Source organism: Haemorhous mexicanus, chromosome 24 (assembly GCF_027477595.1).
Source record: "Haemorhous mexicanus isolate bHaeMex1 chromosome 24, bHaeMex1.pri, whole genome shotgun sequence".
NCBI classification, from domain to species: domain Eukaryota; kingdom Metazoa; phylum Chordata; class Aves; order Passeriformes; family Fringillidae; genus Haemorhous; species Haemorhous mexicanus.
In genome coordinates, this window is record NC_082364.1 from 1984175 (window position 1) to 2006656 (window position 22482).

General features: G+C 59.3%; 2 protein-coding genes across 2 annotated transcripts; one reads left to right on the forward strand and one right to left on the reverse strand.

The window, feature by feature from the left end:
• The first annotated feature begins 682 nt into the window (after positions 1-682).
• ROBO3 (roundabout guidance receptor 3) lies at positions 683-14412 on the forward strand. Its single transcript, XM_059867189.1, is given in 26 exon segments — positions 683-1386; positions 4493-4819; positions 5504-5661; positions 6342-6462; positions 6537-6675; positions 7218-7345; positions 7427-7551; positions 8035-8206; positions 8297-8508; positions 8733-8814; positions 8898-9066; positions 9153-9319; positions 9563-9684; positions 9765-9984; positions 10064-10176; positions 10287-10458; positions 10582-10767; positions 10849-10975; positions 11054-11157; positions 11235-11543; positions 11546-11690; positions 11759-11926; positions 13227-13333; positions 13417-13494; positions 13569-13676; positions 13756-14412. Coding segments are annotated over 26 exon segments (4119 nt in total). The 5' UTR covers positions 683-1241; the 3' UTR covers positions 13971-14412.
• On the reverse strand, positions 14024-22471 carry ROBO4 (roundabout guidance receptor 4). Its single transcript, XM_059867188.1, is given in 21 exon segments — positions 14024-15392; positions 15480-15617; positions 16332-16672; positions 16753-16872; positions 16963-17082; positions 17173-17721; positions 17806-18097; positions 18180-18356; positions 18774-18904; positions 18987-19137; positions 19217-19388; positions 19918-20039; positions 20128-20347; positions 20437-20549; positions 21294-21421; positions 21496-21634; positions 21712-21990; positions 22080-22124; positions 22245-22358; positions 22361-22381; positions 22384-22471. Coding segments are annotated over 21 exon segments (3501 nt in total). The 3' UTR covers positions 14024-15351.
• Between the last annotated feature and the right edge of the window lie 11 nt (positions 22472-22482).

Sequence of the window (22482 nt, forward strand, 5' to 3'; positions counted from 1 at the left end):
TTCCAAGTGCCACCGTCAAAAAATCCTGTAACGAGCTCCCCCCAGGAGCCCCCCTCCCCCCATAATGAACCTCCCTAATGAATTCCCCCAACCCCCCCCCCCCCGCCCCCCGTGCTCGCTGAAGGAGGCTCATTGCTTTCCACATCAGCCCCAACGCAATAATCAAACGGCCAATTGCTACTTACGGATTCAATGGTGCTGATTCCTTCGTGTTTCCCCCCTGACCCCACAAATTCAAGGCCACTGGTGGTCCCAGCACCCCCAAAGTGACATCACTGTGTTACTCACTCCAACAGCCGCATTTCCCCGTGGGGTGCGGGGTGGTGCTGCCTTTCAGGGTTCAGTGAGGGAGGATCCCGACTGGGGGGTAACAGCAGCCCCATGTGGTGTCACGTAAATTTGGGGCGAAGCCAGGGAGCTCCTGCGTCTCCTCCTTCTCCTCCCTCCAGCTCTAGGACCCCCCTTTCCTCTGCCCCTTCAAAAATTCATCCCCGTTCCACTCCACCATGAAGCCCCCACCCCATACGGGACATCCCCCGCCTTCGTCCCCATCCCGCTTCTTAGGGACGGGGAGGGCACACAGGGACACCGGCATCACCCCGCCCCAGCACCGCCCCGGCCCGTCCCCTACCCGGGGGGCGGTGCCGCAGGCTGAGCCGAGCCGAGCTGAGCCGGGCTGAGTCGGGCTGTGCTGAGCCGCGCTGGACTGAGCCGAGTCGAGCCGGGCTGAGCTGGACTGGGCCGAACTGGGCGAGACTGGGCTGAACTGAGCTGAGCCCAGCCGAGCAGAGACGAACTGAGCTGAGCCGAACCGGGCTGAGCCGGACCGAGCTAAGCCGAGCCAGACCGGGTTGAGCCGGATGGGGCTGAACTGAGCCGGATGGGGCTGAACTGAGCCGGATGGGGCTGAACTGAGCGGAGCCCAGCCGATCTCAGCCGAACTGAGCTGAGCCGGATCGGGCTGAGCCGGATCAGGCTGAACTGAGCCGGATTGGGCTGAACTGAGCCGACCCCGGCCGATCTCAGCCGAACTGAGCGAAGCCGGACCGGACTGAGCCGTATCGGGGCGAACTGAGCCTGAGTGGGCTGAACTGAGCCGAGTCTAGCCGAACTGAGCTGAGCCGGATCTGGCTAAGCCGGATCGGGCTGAGCTGAGCCAGTGTTTGCCGTGCCGGATAGTGTCGTGCAGAGCCGACCCGAGCCAAGCCGATCTCAGCCGAGCCGAGCAGAGCTGGGGCAGGATGCTGCGGTACCTGCTGAAGACGCTGCTGCAGATGAACCTGTTCGCCGACTCGCTGGGAGCCGAAGGCTCCAACTCCTCACTCCTGCTTGGCATCAACCGCTCCATCGCCGCGTTCCACCTGCCCGATCTCACCCCCGGTAACGGTACGTGCTCCCCAGTCCTTCTGCTCCCCCGTCCCGCAGTTCCTGCTCCTGCTCCAGCTGGGATGCTGGAAGTACCCACAGACCCCAGCCCCAGCTGGGATCCCACCAGCACCGACACTAGATTCCCATCCTGTCCCATGTCCCCAAACCGGGACCTGCCCCATGTCACAGCTCCAGAACTGACCCAGTGTCCCCACACCGGCCCCGTGTCCCCATTCTGGGACAGCTCCCTCTCCCCAGACCAACTCCCGGGAGTGATGGGGTGTCCTCAGATCATCTACAGGACCCCAAACCGAGACCAGCCCGCTCTGCCCAAGGCAGGACTGTCCTGGTGTTCCCAAACCAGTCCTGTGTTCCCAAATCCTGAACTGCAAGCAGCTCTCTGTTCCCAAACTGTCCCGTGTTCCTCATCAACTGTCCGACTGCGAGCTGGGACAGACACCAAATTATCCCTATGTCCCCAGACCAGTCCCCAGACTCCAAACCAGGGGCAACCCAATGTCCTCAAACAGCCTTCATGTCCCCACACCCATCCCCAGTCTCCAAACCAGGACCAGCCCTGTGTCCCAAAACTGTCCCTGTGTGCCCAAACCATCTCCCAGACAAAACTAGGAGAGACTCCATGTCTCCAAACCAGTCCTGTGTCCCCAAGCCAATCCCCAGACTACTAACTGGAACTGGTTCCGTGTTCCCAAACTATGTCTACATTCCTAAACCAACTCAGTGTCCTCCAACCAGCTCCGTCTGCCCTAATCCTCCCCATGTCCCCAAACCAGCCCCAAGACCCCTGGCTGGGACAGAGTGGGGGTGAAGAAGGGGTAAGGGAGAGGGTGTCTGAGTGAATTTTGACTCAGTTTTGAGCCTCTCCCCTCTTTTTTAGTCTGTGCCACTCCAGCTGGCCCTGGGTGGCTGGGGAGGGGGCGGGGGTGTTCCCAAACCTCATGGGAGCCCCTGCCCCCGCACAGCCAGCCGGGCACAGGGAGGGGCCTGCCCTGACCCCCTGCTTGTCCCAATTAGTCACCGGGCCCAGCTGCGGCCCCCTCAGTCCCTGCTGTGCCCCCCGGGGTACCCAGTACCCTGCAGCATCGCTTCTGTCCCCATGGCAGCCACATCCTATCCCCATGGCAACCCCCCGAGCATCCCAAACTGCAGCCCCTCATGCATCCTGCCCCGGGTGGGGGGGAGCAGAGGAAGGGCGTGTGAGAGTGGGAGATGAGTGTGGGGGGTGTGTGCATGTGCATGCACGTGTGTGCATGTGTGCATTTATGGGCAGTGAGCATGTGTGTGCATGTGGTGCAGTGTGCATGCGTGCATGGGTGTGCATGTCTGTACAGCGTGCATATGTGCATGTGTGTGCAGTGTGCATGGGTATGCAGTGTGCATGTGTGCATGTGGGTCCATGCATGTGCATGTCTGTACAGTGTGCATGTGTGCATGTGTGTGCATGTGTGCATGCATATGCAGTGTGCATATGTCTGCATGTGTGCATTTATAGGCACTGTGCGTGTGTGCATGTGTGTGCATGTGTGTACACTGTGTGCATGTGTGTGCATGCAGCAGTGTGGGTAAGCATAGGCTCATGGCCCCACCTGAGTGTTTGTGGATGTGCATGGATGTGCATGCCCTTGTGTGTGCCCCTGTGCATGTGCAGCTGCATGTGCAGCCTGTGTGTGCACTCACACCCCTGTGTGAATGTGCATATGTGTGCACTGCTGCATGCCTGAACACACGTGTGTGTGTTTGTATGTGTGTGTGTAAGGACAGCCCCCCCAAATACATGCATGTATGTGTGTGCATGCACACCCTGCATGAATGCATACACACATGCATGCATCTGTGCATGTCAGGGCATGCACATCCCTCCCTGAATGCACACATGTGTGCAAGAACATTTGTGTGGTTGCATCTCTGTGTGTGTGTGTGTGTGTGTGTGTGTGCATACCCCTGTGTGACTGCCCACACATGTACATGCACCTATGTGTGCAATGCACACGTGCACACACGCACCTGCCCTTGTAATGCACATGTGCACACATGCACATGTGTGCAATGCACATCAGCACACATGTATGTGTGTGTAGTGCACCTGTGAGTGCCTCTGTGTGCGTGTGCACCCCTGCATGGCTGCCCACATGTGCATGCACACCTGTGTGTAAACACACGCAGTGCATGGCTGCGCATGTGTCTGTGCAGACCCACACCTGTGTCACACGTGTGGCTGGGCATGCAGGGATTTGTGCCTGTGCCACCGGGCCAGCAGTGACACTTGGGGACCGAACTACCAAAGCACCCCAGGCAGTGTTTGGGACACACATGGTTCAGCCCAGCTGGCCCCAGCATTAATGAGCATTAATTATGCTGGCATTAATGACCATCTATTAATTCCTGTGCCCTAGAAGTGCTGAGTTTTTTTTCTGGAACAGCCCCACAACCCCAATATTTAAACTTTTTAAAACTTAAAATTAAGCATTTTCTGCAGCCCAGAATGATCAGCTCTGCTACAGAAAGTCAGCACTTGCAGCTGATGGAAAAATCCATTTTTGGGGAGAATTTAGCCCCAACCCTGTTTCTTCAGGGTGGAAACTGGGTGGAAAAGGCCATTACTGGGAAGAAAGCTGCTTTGTCCCACTGCCTGACACCCTCCCCATCTGATCTTAAGGTGAACCAAGGGAAATTCAGGTTGGATATTAGGAAGAAGTTTTTATGGAAAGAGTGATAAAGTTCTGGAATGTTCTGCCCAGGGAGGTGGTGGAGTCCCCATCCCTGGGTGTGTTTAACAAAGCCTGGATGTGGCACTGGGTGCCAGGATTTAGTTGAGGGGTTGGGTTGGACTCGATGATCTTGAAGGTCTCTTCCAACCCAGTGATCCTGTGGTTCTGTGGTTCTGTGATTCTGTGGTTCTGTGGTCCTGTGATCCTGTGGTTCTGTGGTCCTGCTCCCTCCCCACAGCACCCACCCTGGGATATTCTGGGCTGGGACCTGGCCACACTTCATCTCTCACCTTGTGCAATCCAAGCAAAGCGGGGTCTGTGGCCAGGAGGGCCCCTCACAAGCCAAGGATGCTCAGCCCCCAGAGCCATCCCTACCCCTCCTGATTCTCCTGCAGGATCCCACGCCCAGCTGGAGGACACGGCTCCCCGCATCGTGGAGCACCCCACGGATGTCCTGGTCTCCAAGGGGGAACCGGCCACGCTGAGCTGCAAGGCCGAGGGGCGCCCGGCCCCGGAGGTGGAGTGGTACAAGGACGGGGAGCGGGTGGAGACGGACCGGGAGGATCCCCGCTCCCACCGCACCCTCCTCCCGGGCGGGTCCCTCTTCTTCCTCCGGATCCTGCACGGGAGGCGCGGAAAGCCGGACGAGGGCGTTTATGTCTGCGTGGCCAGGAATTACCTGGGGGAGGCCACCAGCAGGAATGCTTCCCTGGAGGTGGCCGGTGAGTCCTGAGGGGGTTGGGAGGATTTGAGGGGGGGAAATTTGAGGTTCTGGTATCACCCCTAAACCCAGCCTGCTCCAGTGGTTGTGGCTTTCACATTCCCAGGCCTCTGTTGCCAAGTGAAGAGGGGAAAATAAATGAAAATGAGAGGAAAATAATTAGAAATAAATAAAGTGAAAAGAAATGATAATAAATTCAAAGAAGTGAGGAATATTTGAAATAAATGAAACTAAGTGAAAACAAATGGAAAAAGAAAACAAATGAAAAATAATGAAAATAAAAGTAAGGAAGTGAAAATATAAATAACAGAAAATAAATTAAAACGTGGAAAAAAGAAAAATTAAAGAAAGTGGAAATAACTGAAAGTAAGTGAAAATAAATGAAAAAACAAATGCAAATTAATGAAGAGAAACAATGAAAAAACTGAAAATAATTGGAAATAAATGAAAATTACTGCAAAGGAGTGAAAATAAATGAAAACATGGTAAAAGAAATTAAGAGAGGTGAATATAATTGGAAATACATGAAAATAAATGAGAACAAATGAAAATATTTGAAAGCATTTGAACATAGAGTAAAATCAATGAAGATAAATTAAAATCTATTAAAGCCAATTCAGACCCCTGGTGCTGCCCCCAGCCCGGGGGCGCAGGGCTGGCAGCTGAGGCCGCTGTGTCCCCGCAGTGCTGCGGGACGATTTCCGACAGCCCCCAGGGGACGTGGTGGTGGCGGCGGGAGAACCGGCCGTGCTGGAGTGCGTCCCGCCCCGCGGACACCCCGAGCCCAGCGTCTCTTGGAAGAAAAACGGAGTCCGGGTCAGCGACAAGGACGAGCGCCTGACGGTGAGGGGGGCCAGAGCTGGGCTGAAGGTGGGGTAGGGGGATGGGGAATGTTACAGGGACACAGGATGTGATGGGGATGTGGAGTGACATGGATGGGGGTGCAGTGAGGATGAGGGGTGCAGTGAGGATGAGGGATGCAGCAGTGAGTTGTGTGATGGGATGGATATGGGATGAGATGGGGATGTAGGATGGGATAGGGATATGGGATACATCAGAGATTTGGGATGCAATGGAAACATGGGATGTGATGACAGCGTGGGTGCAAATGTGAGATGCAGTGAGGATACAGGATGTGATGGGATATGAAATGCAATGGCGATGCAGGATGCAACAGGGATGCAGAATTTGATAGGGATGGGAGATGTGTGTGTGTATGCAATGAGGATGTGGGATGTCATGGAGAAATGGGAGGCAGTGAGGGGTAGGATGCAGTGGGGATGTGGGATACAGTGTGGATGTGGGATACAGGGTGGATGTGGGATGTGATGGGGATGTGGGATGTGATGGGAATGTGGGATACAGGGTGGGTGTGGGATACAGTGTGGATGTGGGATACAGGGTGGATGTGGGATGTGATGGGGATGTGGGATGTGATGGGAATGTGGGATACAGGGTGGATGTGGGATACAGTGTGGATGTGGGATGTGATGGGGATGTGGGAAGAGCTGTTCCTCCTGCAGATCCGTGGTGGGAAGCTGATGGTGGCCAGTACTCACAAGAGCGATGCTGGTGTCTATGTGTGCGTGGCCACCAACGTGGTGGGGGAGAGGGACAGCGAGCCGGCCGAGCTGGTTGTCTTTGGTGCGTGGGTATTTAATGTTTGGGGTGTCAGGGAGGTGGGTGCTATCCTGCTGGGACTGACAGCCACCCTGCAGAGCGCCCAGCATTTGGCAAGAGGCCCCAGAACCAGGTGGTGCTGGTGGAGGGGACGGCGGAGTTTGCCTGCGAGGTGATGGGGGATCCGCAGCCAGTGGCACGCTGGCGCAAGGAGGAGGGTGAAATGCCACTAGGAAGGTGAGCAGGGGGCAAGGGGGGTGGCTCAGGGACACCAAGGCCAGCCAAGGTTCTGTGGTGCAGCTGGGCAGTTCAGTGTGTGCCAGCCTGGTGTGCTTGGAGCACCTGGCATCCTCATGGCATCAAGTAATTCCATCCCATGACCCTGGTGCATCCTCCATCCTCAGCACATTCCCTGTTCCCTATTGCATTCCACATTCCCATTGTGTCACATCTCCATCACATTCCACATGCCCCTTTGCATCTCAAATCCTTGTTGCATCCCACATTTTCTTTGCATCCCACACTCTTATCTCATCCCAAATCCCGATCACATCCCATATCCTCACCACAACCCACATCCCCATTGCATCCCACATCACCACATTTCACATCCCCATCACATTTCCCATTTTCCTGCATCCCAGATTTCCACTGTACCCATCACATCCCACATTCCCACCACATCCTCCATCCTCACTACATCCCCACCCCATGGCACCTCATGCCCTTCTGGTGCCCCAGCACGCTGCTGGTGCCACAGCCTCGTGGGGTTCCCCCAGGTGGGAGGTGCTGCCAGACAACACCCTGCGGATCAGCCGGCTGCAGGTGGAGGATGAGGGCACCTACACCTGCGTGGCTGACAACAGCGTGGGCAGGTCGGAGGCGTCGGGCACCCTCACTGTGCATGGTAAGGGGCGCCCCTGGGGAGCACCCTTGGGTGCTGGTGGAGTGCTCGGATAAGCCCTTGTCTCTCCTCACATTGCTGCAGTGCCCCCCCAGCTTGTCACTGGGCCCCACGACCAAGCTGTCACCCCTGGCCAGAGTGTGACTTTCCAGTGCCAGAGCAAGGGCAACCCACCACCCGCTGTCTTCTGGCAGAAGGAGGGGAGCCAGGTCTGTCACCTGCCCTCATCCTTGACCCCACACACAATCAAAGCCCCATCCTTATCCCAATCCCATCACCATTTCCATTCCATTATAATCCCCATCCTAATTCCCACACCATCCCCATCTCATCTCCATCCCAATCTCATCCCAGATCAAGCTCACACCAGTACCAATCCTCATCCCTACCTGTCCTCATCACTATCCCGTCACAGTTCCTGTTACATCTCTGTCCCCATTCCATTCCCATCATGGACCCCATCATACTTCATCCCACTTTATCCCATCCCGTCCCGTCCCGTCCCATCCCATCCCATCCCATCCCATCCCATCCCATCCCATCCCATCCCATCCCATCCCATCCCATCCCATCCCATCCCATCCCATCCCATCCCATCCCATCCCATCCCATCCCATCCCCCAGTCTCATTCCCACCCCTAACCCTGTCCTCATCTCATCCCTCATCCCCCACTAATCCTGCTCCCTCTCAGACCCTGCTGTTCCCGGGCCAGCCCCCAGTCCCTTCTGGCCGTGTTTGGGTGAGCCCCAGCGGTGCTTTGACCATTGTCAGCGTCCAGCCCAGCGATGCCGGCCACTACCTGTGCCAGGCCATCAGCGTGGCCGGCAGTGTCCTGGCCAGGGCAGGCCTTGAGGTGGCAGGGGGTAAGTCCAGTGCCAGTGGAGAGCTGGCACATCCAGTGTATGAGTGACACCCACCCCACCACTCAGCAATTCCCAATTTTCTCCCTGCAGCACCCACTGAACTCCACCCACTGGTGCTCAGCCTGCTTCCCACTAACCGGACAGTGCTGCCAGTGGGGGCCACAGTGCGGCTGCCTTGTGGGGTGGGGACCCATGACCCTCCAGGCAGCGTGGGGTGGCTGAAGGATGGCAGTGCCCTGGTAGGTGTCCAGCCTCGTGCCAGCCTGCTGGAGAACGGCACCCTGCAGATCACCGGCCTCCGGGTGAGCCGGCCCCGGCAGGGGCACCCGAGGGGGTGCTGCAGGGAGGGAGGGGGCAGTGGGTGCAAGGAAGGGATGGAGCAGAGGGACGTGGATGCTCATGGTGGTGGGTGCAAGCCGTGCTGGGGCTCAGGGTGGGGGGTACAAAGCGTGGTGGGTGCTCAGGGTGGTGGATGCCGAGGTGATGGGTGCTCAGGGTGATGGGGCAGGAGCTCTTCCCCCTGCAGGTGAGAGACTCCGGGCTCTACAAGTGCGTGTCCTCCAGCCCAGCGGGCGAGACAAGCTGGGGCATCTCCTTGGAGGTACAAGGTGGGTCATGGTGATCTCATTGCAGCGGGGACTCTGTGGCACTGGGAACAAAGCCACCCAGACCTTCATGCATCTCCCTGCAGGTGATGAATCTGACCTCTCCCTGCCTTCCCCTGCACCCAATCTCCTCCCTGGGCCACCCTCCACCCCTGTGGTCACCAACGTTACCAAGAGCAGTGTCACCCTGAGCTGGAAAAGGAATGAGGACAGTGGTGCCACTGATGTCACCTCTTACATAGTGGAGGCTTTCAGGTATCACACAAGCCTCTTGTCTGGCTGCTGGGATGATGTGGTGGCCTAATACCACCCTGTCACGAGTCACCCCTGTCCCCTGGCAGTCAGGCAGTGGGTGGCCCGTGGCGGACAGTGGCAGCTGATGTGGAGAGTGAGACCCACACAGTGACCGGCCTTGTCCCTGACACTGTCTACCTGTTCTTGGTGCGGGCGGTCAATGCCTACGGGCTCAGTGACCCCAGTGGCATCTCGGAGCCTGTGCGCACCCAAGGTGAGACCCAGCAGTGACATCAGTGGAGGTGTCCACAAACCCCCCACCCTTGGGTCCATCTCCACTTGGTGACACCAATGGAGGTTCCCATGCACCCAAAGTCTTTGGGTCCATCCTTGCCCAGTGATGCCAGTGGAGTTTACCATGAACCTGCCATGGGTATGTGCTGTCACCATGGCTCCCTCCCTTGGTGACACCAGTGGAGATATGCATGGACCTTCCACCCTCTCATGTTTCCAGTAGACACCAACCCCATGCAGCAAGGGCTAGATCCTGAGCAGGTGCAGCAGGAGCTGGCACAAGTGGCTGTGCACCTGAAGGAACCTGTGGTGCTGCCACTGGGCACTGTCCACCTCTCCTGGACCGTGAGTGCTGAGCCTCCCTACCAGTACAGGGCTCCCAGTGTCGATCATCCCCCCATCCCACCCTTCCCTCGGGTCCTCAGGTGGAGCACCAGGCACCCTTCCTTCAGGGCTACCGGGTGCTGTACCGGCAGCGCGGCGGGCGCTGGGAGGAGGCACGGACGGTGTGGGCTCCAGGGGAGCGGGGGGCCCTGCTCACCGAGCTGCGCCGGGGCCAGGACTACGAGGTCAAGGTCCGACCCTATTTCCATCACCTCCACGGTCCTGACAGTGCTGTCCAGGCTCTGAGCACCCCTGAAGCGGGTGAGTGTGGGGATGGAGGGGCTAGTGTGGGTCCCTGGGGACAACCTGGAGGTGATACCCATGTGTCCTCCACTGGCAGCCCCCAGTGCCCCACCACGAGCTGTCAGTGTGGCTGGGAATGGTACCAGTGTCCGCATCTCATGGCAGCCACCACCTCTGGCAGAGCAGAATGGCGTCATCCGCGATTACCGGGTAAGCGTGGACAGCAGCAGGGGTGTGGCAGCTCCACTCTGTCCTCTCATGGCACCACATCATGGCATCCTTGTGGTTGTTCCCCATCTTTTCCTCCTGGTCCCCACCAGATTTGGTGCTTGGGCAATGAGAGCCGCTTCCACATCAACCAGAGCGTGGAGGGGACGGTGCTGGCGACAGTGTTGCGGGGACTTGTCCCCGGGGTCCCTTACCGTGCTGAGGTTGCTGCTGCCACCAGTGCTGGTGTGGGTGCCCGCAGTGCCCCTGTCCCCATCCACATCGGTGAGTCCCTCATTGTCACAACTGTCCCCCACGGGTAGGGGATGATGGGGTCACCCACTGCAGTGCTGGGGATGGCTCCTTGGCACCCTGCCGGTGTGTCACTCTTTCCCGTGTCACTTGCAGCCCCCCTGGTGGAGCGAGATGTGGGGCCAGCAGGTGGGAGCAGCTTGACTGAGCACTTAGCAGAGGTAGCCAGGCAGCCAGCCTTCATTGCCGGTGTTGGTGGCGCTTGCTGGGTCATCCTCGCTGCCTTTGCTGCTTGGCTCTACAGCCGCCGCCGGAGGAAGAAGGAGCTCAGCCACTTCACCGGTACAGGGGGTGTGCTACCCCTGGGACCCCTCACCCTTCACCCCCCCACCCATCAGCCACCCACTGTCCCTCTCTTTACAGCATCCTTTGCCTACACACCCACCGGTAAGCCCATAAGTGCTGCGGGGTCCCAGTACGGCCTCTCGCTGCCCTCACCCCCATCTCTTTCCACAGTCGCCTTCCCAGCTCCAGTGCGCAGCAACCCCAGGTAAACCCCCGGCACCCCCTGCCCTCCCCAGGAGCCCCAGGACCCACCACCAGCATTCCTTCACCCCATCCCCTACAGGGCAGCTGCCAGCGGTGGTTACCCGTGGCTGGTGGATGCGTGGCGTGGTGGCAGCACGGCCAGTTCTGCTGGTTGTTTGGGGACCACTGAGAGATACTACAATGGTGAGGGGTCAGCATGGGGCTGGGTGGCTCTTGAGGGGGTGATGATCAGCCCTGATGATGCTGGCCACCCTCTGCAGATGCTGGCATCACCCGTTACATCGCCCAGACGGAGCAGTTTGGAGCGGGGGCTGGCGAGGGGCCGGTTTACAGCACCATCGAGGTTGACAGTGAGGAGCTCTGCACATTCCCCCGTCCCTTCTCACAGTATGGGACCTCCTACCCTGGGGGGGGTTCCCAGCCAATGGATGCTGCAGCCTCCCAGGTGCCCCGTGGCCGGGCTGAGCACGGTAGGGTGGTCGGATGGGTGGGGGCACACGTGGGTGCTCGTGGTGCGGTGCCCTCCCCACAGCCCCCCCAGCATCCCTCCTTGGCACAGGGGCCAGAGCAAAGCTGGGGCAAGCAGTGAAACCGCCGGCGGTGAGCTGGACAGAGCTGCTGCCCCCACCGCCCTCAGCCAGTGAGCTCAGCCAGTGTGCCCAGGAGGAGGAGAAGGAGGAGGAAGAGGAAGAAGAAGAGGAAGAGGCAGCCAGAGGGTGAGTGTGGGGGCTCGGGGGCTGGGCATGCTGCCCCCAGCAGCTACCCTGTGGTCTCCACCCTGCAGGTTGGGGATGGAGGTGTGGTACCCTGGTGAGGACATCCCCTGTGCCACTGCTGCATCCTCACCCACCACCTCCTCCGGCTGCCGCTCCACCGCCACGTTGACACCCTCACCTCGCACCACGGAGGACATCCCTCGCCTCCGCGACTTCGATAGCTCCCTCCTGCCCCGGTAGGGGATGGGCCTTGCTTGGTGTGGCCGTGCCATTGGGGTCTGGATGTCCCATTGGGACCAGATGTCCCACTGAGGTCCAGATATCCCACCATGGCCTGGGTGTTCCATCGTGATCCAGTCATGTTGTCACTACCCAGCCCTGCCATGCCATCATGGTCCAACTGTGTCATGAGGGTCCAGGTGTCTCATTGGGGTTCAGATGTTCTGCTGGGGTCAAGATGCCTCACCATGGTCCAGATGTTCCATCACAACCCAGCCATTTTGTCACCATTTGGCTCTGCCATGCTGTCATAGTCCAGCCATGCTGCTGAGGTCCAGATATGTCATCTGAGGTCCAGGTGTCCCATCGGGCTCTGGATATCATGCCCAGTCATGTTCACATGATCCAGTTCCACTGTTCCACCATAGTCAGGCCTTGCCACTGGACTCTGGATCAGGCTCTGGATGTCCCACCATGGTCTGGGTGTCCCATCACAATCCAGCCACTCTTATCATGATCTGGTCCTGCTGTGCCACCATGGTGTGGCTGTGCCATTGGGGTTTGGATGCCCCAATGGAGTCTGGATATCCTGCCATGGTCCAGGCGTCTCTTTGTGATCCATCCGTGGTGCCACCATCCACCCCTGCTCTCCAGCTATGCTCTGGCCATGCTGTCATGACACATCCATGACATTGTAGGTGACTGGGGCATTGCAATACAGCTGCACCATCACGAGACAGGTGGGCCATCATCACCCAGCTGTGCTGCCGTGACCCAGCTCTGTCACGGTCCACCTGTGCCATCACAATGCTGGCATGTCCCTGCACTCCAGTTGTGCAGCTGCAACCAAGCTGCATGGTTGCAACTGAGTTGTGCTACGATCTAGATGTATCATGATTTAGCTGTGCAGCTGCAGTCTGCCAGTGTGGTTGTGATCCAGATGTGTGGTGATCCAGCTGTGCCACTGCAATCCAGCTGTGTGGTTGTAATCCAGCTGAGCAGCCTCCATCCAGCTGTGCTCCAGATGTGCCACTGCAGGCCAGCCCTGCTTTCACAGCCTTGCCAGGCTGTGGTCCTCCACCCTAGCTGTGCCACTGCACTCATCCAGCTCCCCTTTGCCACCCCAGCTGTGATCCAGCTGTGGCACTTCTACCCAGCTGTGATGCTTCAGCCCACCTACACCACTGCCATCCAGCTGTGGCAGTACCACATGGCTTCTTCTGGCTCTGGCACATCTCTAGAGAGCCACTGTGGTGGCCACTGAGCCCCCATGCCACTCCTCCCACCCTGGCTTCACTCCCCCGTCCTCTTTACCAGGAGACCCCCCCACGGTGTCAGCACCCCCCCACAGGCACGCAGTCCCTCGGTGACTCCGGACGCCAGCGAGGGCCACCCACCCCGAGCCCTCTGCCCTCCTGGCACAGGTGAGCCCCGAGGGGCCCATTTGGGTGGGTAGGGGGCTCACTGGCTATGGAGGGGGCTGACGCTGCCATCCCCACCTCCCCAGGGAAAACCCGCGGGGTGATCTCCAAAAGTCGCCTGAAGCCCAAATGCAGCCGCTACCGCCGGGAAAAGCAGACGGGAGGTGAGAGTGAGGAAAAAACCGGGGAGTTCAGGAGGCTCAGGGGAGCTGAGCCCTCTCTTCCCTCTGTGCCGCAGACCTGCCGCCGCCGCCGCTGCCGCCGCCCGGCGAGACCGCCGGCCCCTCTCCGGAGCTGGAGCCGAGCGGGGCCGAGCGCAGGGTCCCGCCCCGCCCGGCCCGCGGCGGTAAGCCAGAACCACCGAGCGCGCCTCCAAAGGGCTGCGGGTGCCACTGCCGAGTCCCAACCTTGTCCCTCCCCTGCAGATGAGGTCACCCCCTACAGCAAACCCTCCGGCCTGCCCCGCGGGCAGGTGTCCGGCAGCTGCTCCACCACCGGCAGCGTCTCGTCCCGCGGCTCCAGCAGCTCCCGCGGCCACGGCTCGGGGCGCAGCCGGACCCCGGGGGACCGCGGCGAGGGGACAGCGCACGGCCGCCGCCCCGGGGCCCCGTTCCCCTGCCCGCCGCAGGAGAAGCGATAAAAGGGAGGGCTAGTCGGTGACAGAGTTGGGGACATGGGGATGGGAACACAGGGGACACGGAGGGATGTTCTTTAATTTCTGAGTGGCTCCGCGGAAATAAGGTTGCACAGAGATCGCGGCCAGCGGGCGTCAGAGTGAGGGGGGACAGGGATTCTTGGGGTGGGGTAAGGAATTCACAAGGAATGAGGACCCTGGGGATGGACAAGGATGCTCAGGAGGGACGAGGAAGATGCTCAAGGAAGGGCATGAACCCTGGGGACAGAAACAGTTGGGACAGATGAGCAGAAGAGGAAGGAGGGCAGTAGGGGGGGGATGAGGAAGATGCGTAAGTGGGGCAGGGATCCTGGAGACAAGGACAGCTGGGAGGAACAAGGATGCTGGGAAAGGTCAAGGACGTCTGAGAGGGGTGAGGTGGTTGAAAAGGAAGGGGACAGTTGGTGGGGGACAAGATTACATGGGAGGGACAAGGACACAGCAGATGGATGAGGGTGCTGGTGAGGGACAAGGATGCTGGGGGACAAGGATGCCTGGAGGGAGGAGGACATGGAGGAAGGACAAGGATTTCTAGGGGATTGAGGATTGCTGGAGGGAAGAGAAAAACAAGATGGCTTGGGAGGGACAAGGACAGTAGTAAGGGACAAGGAGGATGGCTGTAGGGGGATGAGGACAGTGGGGACATTTGGCATGAGGGACAAAACAACTGATGAAAGATGAGGACACTCAGGAGGGCTGAGAACCCTGGGAATGAGGATGATTAGGAAGGTCAAGGACATTTAGAGGGAGCACAAGGCCACTCAGGTGGCTTGGGAAGGATGAGAACATTGGGGAGAGACAATGATAGAAAAGGTGGGACAAGGATGATCAGGAAGGACGTGAACTATCAGAGATCACAAGGACAGTTGGAAAGAATGGGAATAGTCAGTGGGACTGGGGATGGTCAGGGGGTCAACAGCCCTAGGGAAAGACAAGGACATGGTGTGGACAACAGTGCTTGGGCTGGAGAAGGATAGTTAGGGGGGATGAGGGTGCTGGTGAAGGAGCAGGACTGAGGGAGGACAAGGGCACTTAGAGGGATGCAGACTCTTGAAGAAGATGAGGATGCTGGGGAGGAATGAGGAATTTGGGAAGGGGTGGGGATGCTGAGGAGGGATGGGGACACTGTTGAAGAAGGAGGACACTTGGGAAGGACAAGAATGCTGAATAAGTAGGGACACCCACCCACCTAGGTGCCACCCACCCTTTGTGGGTGGCTTTTCCTAGTAAAGAGCCCCTGTTTGGGGAGCTGCCTAATAAAGCTGGATTTTAGCTGAGCCAAGGGGTCTGGCCTTGCTGTGTTCTGCGCCCTGGGGACTGCCACGCTCCTGTCCCTCCTGTCCGCAGCTCACCACCTTCCCTGGCTGCCAATCCCTGACCCTTGGCCACCTGGAAAGCAAAGGAAACATTTCCCAACACCCTGCAACACCTCACCACCCCCAGTGCCCCCCACCCTGGCATTGGGGCACTGCGCACCATTCTGTGAGCTGCTGTTCACGGCTGCCTCTGTCCTGGTTCTCTGTGGGACTTCCAGTACTTTCCACCAGTCCCAGGTGGCAGAGTGGACTCCGGGTGGGAAGACCCGCTCCAAGGGCGATGGTGGTGGTGAGGGACCTGCAGGGAAGAAGGCAAGACATGGTGGCATCACCATGGTGTCCCAATGGAGCCATCTTCCTTGAGTGTGGGGGTTCCAGTTGTGGGTTTCTCTGGGTCTTGATTGAAGGCACTTGAGACAGCAGTTCACGTTCAGACTCTGATGTTTATTATTTCTTATCAGTAAAACAGTTTCACTACTGTGAGTTCGGCAGCTTTTCATTAGAAGGCACAAAATGCCCAACAATCTCCTGTTCCAAGGTCTTTTAAGACTAAACTCTCCAATTAAGAGCTGACACCTAGATTATTCTCCCTTTTAACCCAATAACTGATCCCAAAGAGCTGCAATGGGGACTTTTCTGCCCAATTACAAAATGCCTCCCAAACCCAAGAAGAAGAAGAAGGAAAAAGAAGCATGAAGAAGAAACCCAGGACAGCATCTTGTGCCCTCCATCTTGCTTCCATTCACAGCACACTTAAAATCCCAAACCCTCAATTTCTCACCCAGTGACACACCCACACTGCTCTCTATAATCTATTGCACACTTTTGTGGATTCCAGTCTATCTTGAAGCCTGGGAAACTTTCTCCATGAATGAGGGTCAGAGTCAGAGCTCCCCTGGGGGTCAGGGCACCCCAGAGCAGACAGAGAAATATTCCCGGTGCCCTGGGTTTCCACACTTGAGGAGGTGACAATGCTCAGGGTCAGAGAGGGGGTCCAGGGACCTTCACTCACCCCCGTAGGCCCCGTCGGTGTCCTCAAGGCTGTAGCAGAGGCCATCGACAGCCACGGCCAGTGCCCGGGCAAAGCTGGCATCCAGGAGGAAGGAGCCGTCGCAGGAGCTCACCAAGCTGCAGCGGGTGCTGGCAAAGTTGTCCTCCGAGACAGACCCCCAGCCGTTCAGCAGTGACCCTCCTGGTGAGCCCCCCGTTGCTGTGTGCTCTTCCTCCTCCTCCTCTTCCTCCTCCTCCTCTTCTTCCTCCTCCTCCTCACCTAGCTCAGAGGCTGGTGGCCCATAGATGTAGCCGTAGGTGTGCGGCGGTGAGAAGGACCGTGGTGTGGTCGGTGCCGGGGGTCTGCGGGGAACACAGTGGGGGTACTGCTGGCACCAGGGGTTGCAGCAATCGTGGGAGTATCCCAGGGGGATGGGGAATACCTGCAGCAGGTAGTGTCTTGGTCCATCTCCAGGACCTCAGCCACCTGCTGTTGTGTGAGGACCCCATCGCTGAGTGCTGGCGAGAGGCGCCCGCTGGCCAGGGACATGTCCTTAGTGTACCTGGTAGCCAGGAATATGTCCCTTGAGTGCCTGGCCTCCAGTGACATGTTCCAGGTGTGGCTGGTGGTTGGGGACATGTCCTTGGGATACCTGGTGTCCAAGAGCATGTCCTTCTGGTTACCAGTGACTGGAGACACCTCTTCGGGACACCTGGTGGCTGGAGATGTGTCCCTGGGGTGCCTTACTGCTGGTGACATGTTTTCAGGGGACCTGCTGCACAGGGACATGTCCCTTGTGTGCATGGTCACCAGTGATGGCTCCCTGGGGTACTCGTTGGCTGGGGACATGTCCTTGGCATACCTGGAGGCCAGGAACTTGTCCCTGCAGTGCCTAGTGGCTGGGGACATCTCCTTGGGGAGTCTCGTGCCTGGTGACATCTCCCTGGGGAGCCTTGTGCCTGGGGATGTGTCCTTTGGGTGCCTGCTGGCTGGGGACACGTCCTTGGGGTGCCTGGTGGACAGTGAGATGTCCTTCTGGCACTTGGCTACTAGTAATGGGTCTCTGGGGCACCTGGTGACCAGGGAGGTGTCCTCAGGCTGCCTGGCGGCCAAGACTGTGTCCCTCTGGTGCTTGGTTGCTGGTGATGGATCCTTGTGGTGCCTGGTGGCTGGAGACATGTTCCTGGTGGTGACTGAGGACACATCCTTGGAATGCCTGCTGTCCAGGAACATGTCCTTGGGGTGCTCACTGACCAAGGACATGTTCCTAGGGTTCCTGGTGGCTGGTGACACACCCCTGGGGCTCTCAGTGACTGGGGACATGTCCCTGGGGATCCCAGTGACTGGGGACGTGTCCTTTTGATGCCTGGTGACCAGAGATGTGTCCCTGGGGCACACAAAGGTCGGGGACCTGCAGGTGCAAGGGACATGCTGGGTTTTGCAGCAAAGGGCTGGGTTGTAGGGCACCCACCTGGATGGGGACACCCAGACTTACCGTGTCACTGGGGGGTGCCAGGCATGGGGTGGTCTCGGGGGTGTCACTGGTGACGTGGTTACACCAGAGGCCAGAGAGGTGCAGCCCCGATGTGGTTTTGGAGAGCTGAAGACTGGTAGCCGTGGGTCCCTGCTGTCCATCATGGCAGCGGTGGTGTCACCCTCGTGTCCCCTTTGCTGAGGCTGCCTGGCTGCCAGCCCAAAATCTGTCCCCCACTCGCCTCCAGTTCCAGTGACAGGGGTGTGGCTGGGGCCAGCTACGAGCACCGGGGTGCTGTGCACTTGGTGCAGCTCTGCGAAGGGAGTGAGGGACACAGAGCCATGGGCCATTACCCTGGTGTCCCCCCTGTCCCCCCATGAGCCCCCCACACCCACCTCTCTTGCGAACACGCTCCCAGGGTGCTGGGTTTGGGGTGCTGGGTGAGGAATGCATCCCGGGGTGCCCCCCACTGCAGCACCCCATGTCCCCGAGGGGTGGTGGGTGTCCCCCACGGAGGCTGCTGTGGATGGGGGGCGTGGGGGGGCCAAGGCTCGACGGCTCCAAGGAGAGGGCTGTAAGAGTAAGAGAGGTCAGGGCACCCATGAGGCCATGTGTCCCCTGTCCCCTCTGTCCTTGGGTCTGCGTGTCCCCGCTGCCTGCAGACAGACAATGGGGAACACCAATGGGGAACCCCCATGGCACTGGGGGTCCCCGGCATAGGGTGGGGGTCTTGGTACACTTTGTTGGTCCCATGGCACTCTGTGGGGGTCCTAGACCTGGGCTGGGGGTCCTGTTGCAGCAGGTCAGGGTTCCATGGAACTGGGTGGGGACCCAATGGCATCACATGGGGTGGATGGGGGTTCCACAGTACTGGTGGGGGTTCCATGGCAGAGAGTGGGGGCTCTAGGTGGGGGTCCCAACCCTAGTGTTCACTTGGGGGTGGGGGTCCTATGGCAGTGGGTGGGGACACCAGTCTCCACGGGGCTCACTGGAGGGGTGGGGGTCCCTGCCATCACTGCCCAGGAGCCGGCTGCTGAGGCTGCTGCTGCTGCTGAGGTTTCGGGGGGCACAGCTGGGTTTCCAGGGGCCACCAAGCCATGGAGAGTCACCAGCCACCAGCCTGCAGGGAAAGAGGTGCTGTCAGTGCATCAACCCCCACCATACCAGGGACCTGCTGTGTTCCCCACCCTATGGCCTCTCACCTGTGGCGAGCTGCAGCGTCCTGGCTGGCACGGCGCTGGCAGAGGAGGAGGAGGAGGGCGAGTAAGGCCAGCCAGAGCATGGAACCAGCGGCTGCGATGACAGCAGGCTGCCGCAGTGCCTGCACCACCCTGCTGCTCCCTGCTGCCAGCCCTACAAGGGTCCCATCAGTGTCACTTCATGTCACCGCCTTGACCCCCACCCACGCCCCACCTTGCTCTCCATCTCCTACCCAGGACTCCACACGTGGCATTGCTGGGGACCCCCAGCCCTGCGCTGTTGAACGCTGCCACCTGGACACAGAATTCGGCCCCGGGGTGTGGGAGCAGGGTTTCCAGGCGGCGGGTGGCTCCGTCCACGGTCCTGTTGGTGGGATGCTGCCAGCCCTCACCCATTGACCAGACCTGGCAGACACCAAGAGGATGTGTCCCCTTAGACCATTAGCCTCGATGGACCTCTTTGGATGGACTCCTTCAGATGAACATCCCTTGACAGACTCCCACTGATGGATCCCCCATGGACAGATTCACTTGGATGGGTCCCCTTAGATAAATCTCCTTGATGGACTCCTCTTGGAAGGACCCCTTTGGATGGGCTCCCTTGCATGCCCCTAGGATGGACCTCCTTGGGTGAAAACTTCTTGGATGGACCCCCACTGATGGACCCCCCTTTGGATGGACCCCTTGTCTGAATCCCCTAGGCTGGACTCCTTTGCATGAACTCCCTTGGATGCCACTAGACAGATGCCCTGGGTGGGATCTCCCCTTTGGTTGGCCCTTTTGGATGAACCACCTCCTGGACAGACTCCTTGGATGGTGCCCCCCTTGGATAGACCCTACCTTTGACAGGCTCCCTTTTTGGATGGATCCCCTTGGATTGAGCCTCCTTGGCCAGAAGACCCCAGCCCTGCCCCCTTGCCCCACTGCCCCAAACCTGGTAGCCCCGGATGATGCCGTTGTGTGCTTCAGGAGGAGGTGGCTCCCAGCTCACGACCACGGTGCCGTTCCCTGCCTCATCTTGGCTGACGGTGACACGCTGGGGCGCTGCACTTGGCACTGCCAGGACAGGCACGCTGAGACCCCTGGGAGCCCAAGCCGACCTCCCCATCCACCACCCAGACATCCCAGGGGACACACGACACACCTTCCTCGGGTATCCAGAGGTGCCTGCTGTTGCTGTCTGAGCCCTGGGTCCCTCCGGTGTAGGGTCGGACCTTGAACTCGTACTTGTAGCCCCTGCGGAGCGCAGGGATGATGGCGCTGAGCTCTCTGCCTGCATCGTGCTGGACCCAGGAGGTGGCGACCGGGAGCAGGCTGCGGTACAGCACCACGTAGCCCACGGGCACCGGCACCGGCATCAGCATCTGAAGGAGATGGGAAGGATCCCAAGTTAAGGTGGGACACGGGGATGTGTCCCGTCCCCACCTCCCCTGGGGAGTGGCATCACACCAACCTGCCAGCGGAGCTGGACAGCGGCAGTGGGCAGTGCAGTGCCGTTGTCCAGGTGCAGCCGCACGGCCAGCAGGTCCCGGGGGACTGTGTCCTGTTGGCCCGTGGCCGGCCGGTCTGTGAGGCAGAAGAAGGTGAATGGCAGCACCAGGCAGGACCAAGGTCCCCAGGCACCTGCCCAGACACCCCCCTCAGATACCTGCACATGGAGATCCTGATGTCTACCTGGATGGACTCACTCATATGAACCCTTTTGGACAGACACCCTTTGATGGGTTTGTCTTGAATGGACCCCTCTTGGAGGGGCCCCCTTTGATGTGCTGCCCCTGGGGATATGGGAGGGGATCCCATGATGCACCCCTCCATGATGTCCCTCTTAAGATGGACCCTTTGGATGGATATTTCTTGTTCTATCCCCCTTTAATGTACTTCCATCTTCCATAGATCCCCTTAAATGGGATGCTTAAATGGGATGCTTAAAAGGATCCCCTGGAAGGAACCAGGTTGGCTGGATCCCCTTTAGGTGGGTGATCTTGAATGAATCCCCTTGGATGGACTCCCACCTCAATGCATTTCCTTAGATGGCTCCACTTACACAGACCTTCTTGGGTGGATAATGTTGGATGGATGTGTTTAGATGGACATACCTTTGGAGTTCTCCCTTTGATGGATCCCCTCAAATGACTCATCTGGATGGACTTTATTTGATGGATGATGGATGGCCTTGGATGGACCCCCATGGACAGCCTGCCCTTGGATGAACCCCATCAGATGGACCCTGTCAGGTGGATCCCCTTGCATGAACCCCAAGATTGCCCTGGGTGCCTGTGGTGGTGGAGGCCCAGAGGTCCCAGCACTGACCCTGCACGTGCAGGAAGGTGGTGGCGGCGGCGGTGCCCAGCTGGCTCTGCGCTGTGCACACGTACGCGCCGGCATCGGCGGACGTCACGGCATAGAGGCGCAGAGTGTGCTCCTGGTCCACCTCATGCCTGTGGGTCACCAGCTCTCCATCAACCTCATCCCCACTCCAGGGATGGGACCTCCCCCCCCTGCCACCACCTACCTGGCCCAGGGCAGGTCTCCATGCTCCTTGTGCCACTGCACCTGTGGCACTGGGTCACCTCGGGCACTGCAACCCAGCTCCACAGTGCTGCCAGGCACTGCCACGGCGTCGCTGGGGTGCCGCACAATGCTTGGCTTCTCTGCAGGGGGACATCAAGAACATAGCACCATGGCTGGGTGTGACGTGCCCACCACCTGGGGGAGACCCTTGGCTTACCCAGCACAGAGACGCGGGCACCCCGGCTCTCCCTCTTGCCTGCCGCATTGGCCGCCACACAGATGTAGAGACCGGAGTCGCTCCGTTGTGCCGATGCCACCTGCAACTTCCCCTTGGTGACCGTGTACCTGCCACCTACCAAGTCCAAGGTCACCCCGTCCTTCTTCCAGGTAATGTAGGGTTCAGGGTACCCGGAGGGGGGGACACAATCCAGCTCCAACGCCTGTCCCGCTGTGGTCACCAAATCACCCGGCTGCAGGCGGAAATTGTCCCGCAGCACTGTGGTGGGGAGGGCACACTGTGGGTGGGGGGAACAGGACTTTCTGGTGTTTCCCCACCTGCATCACCCACCCACCAGGTGTCCTTACCAGCTGGAGTTTGGGGTGCCGTGGCCATGCTGGGGAGGCGGCAGCCTGTTGGGTGACAAGGAGGTGGGGGAATGCCAGTAGGTGCCCCAAGTGGGCATGGTCTGAGATCCGGGGCGGGGCAGGGGCAGGGTTAAGTGGATTTTGGCCCCCGTGGGCTGCACTCACCTCCGCGGTGCAGGGCGGCGAGGCAGAGCCCCAGGCCCAGCGCTGTCTCCCAGCCGCCCGCCATGCCGGCCCTGGCCAGCCTTCCCGTTTCCTCCCAAATTCCCGGTTCCTCCCGCCTGCACCAGGGCTGGATCCGGCCCCGGATGGGGGGGTACAATAGCCGGATGCGGGGGCCGGGAAATGCCGAGGGGGGGGAAGGTGACGGTGAACACAAACATCTCAGCCATCCCGGGGCAGT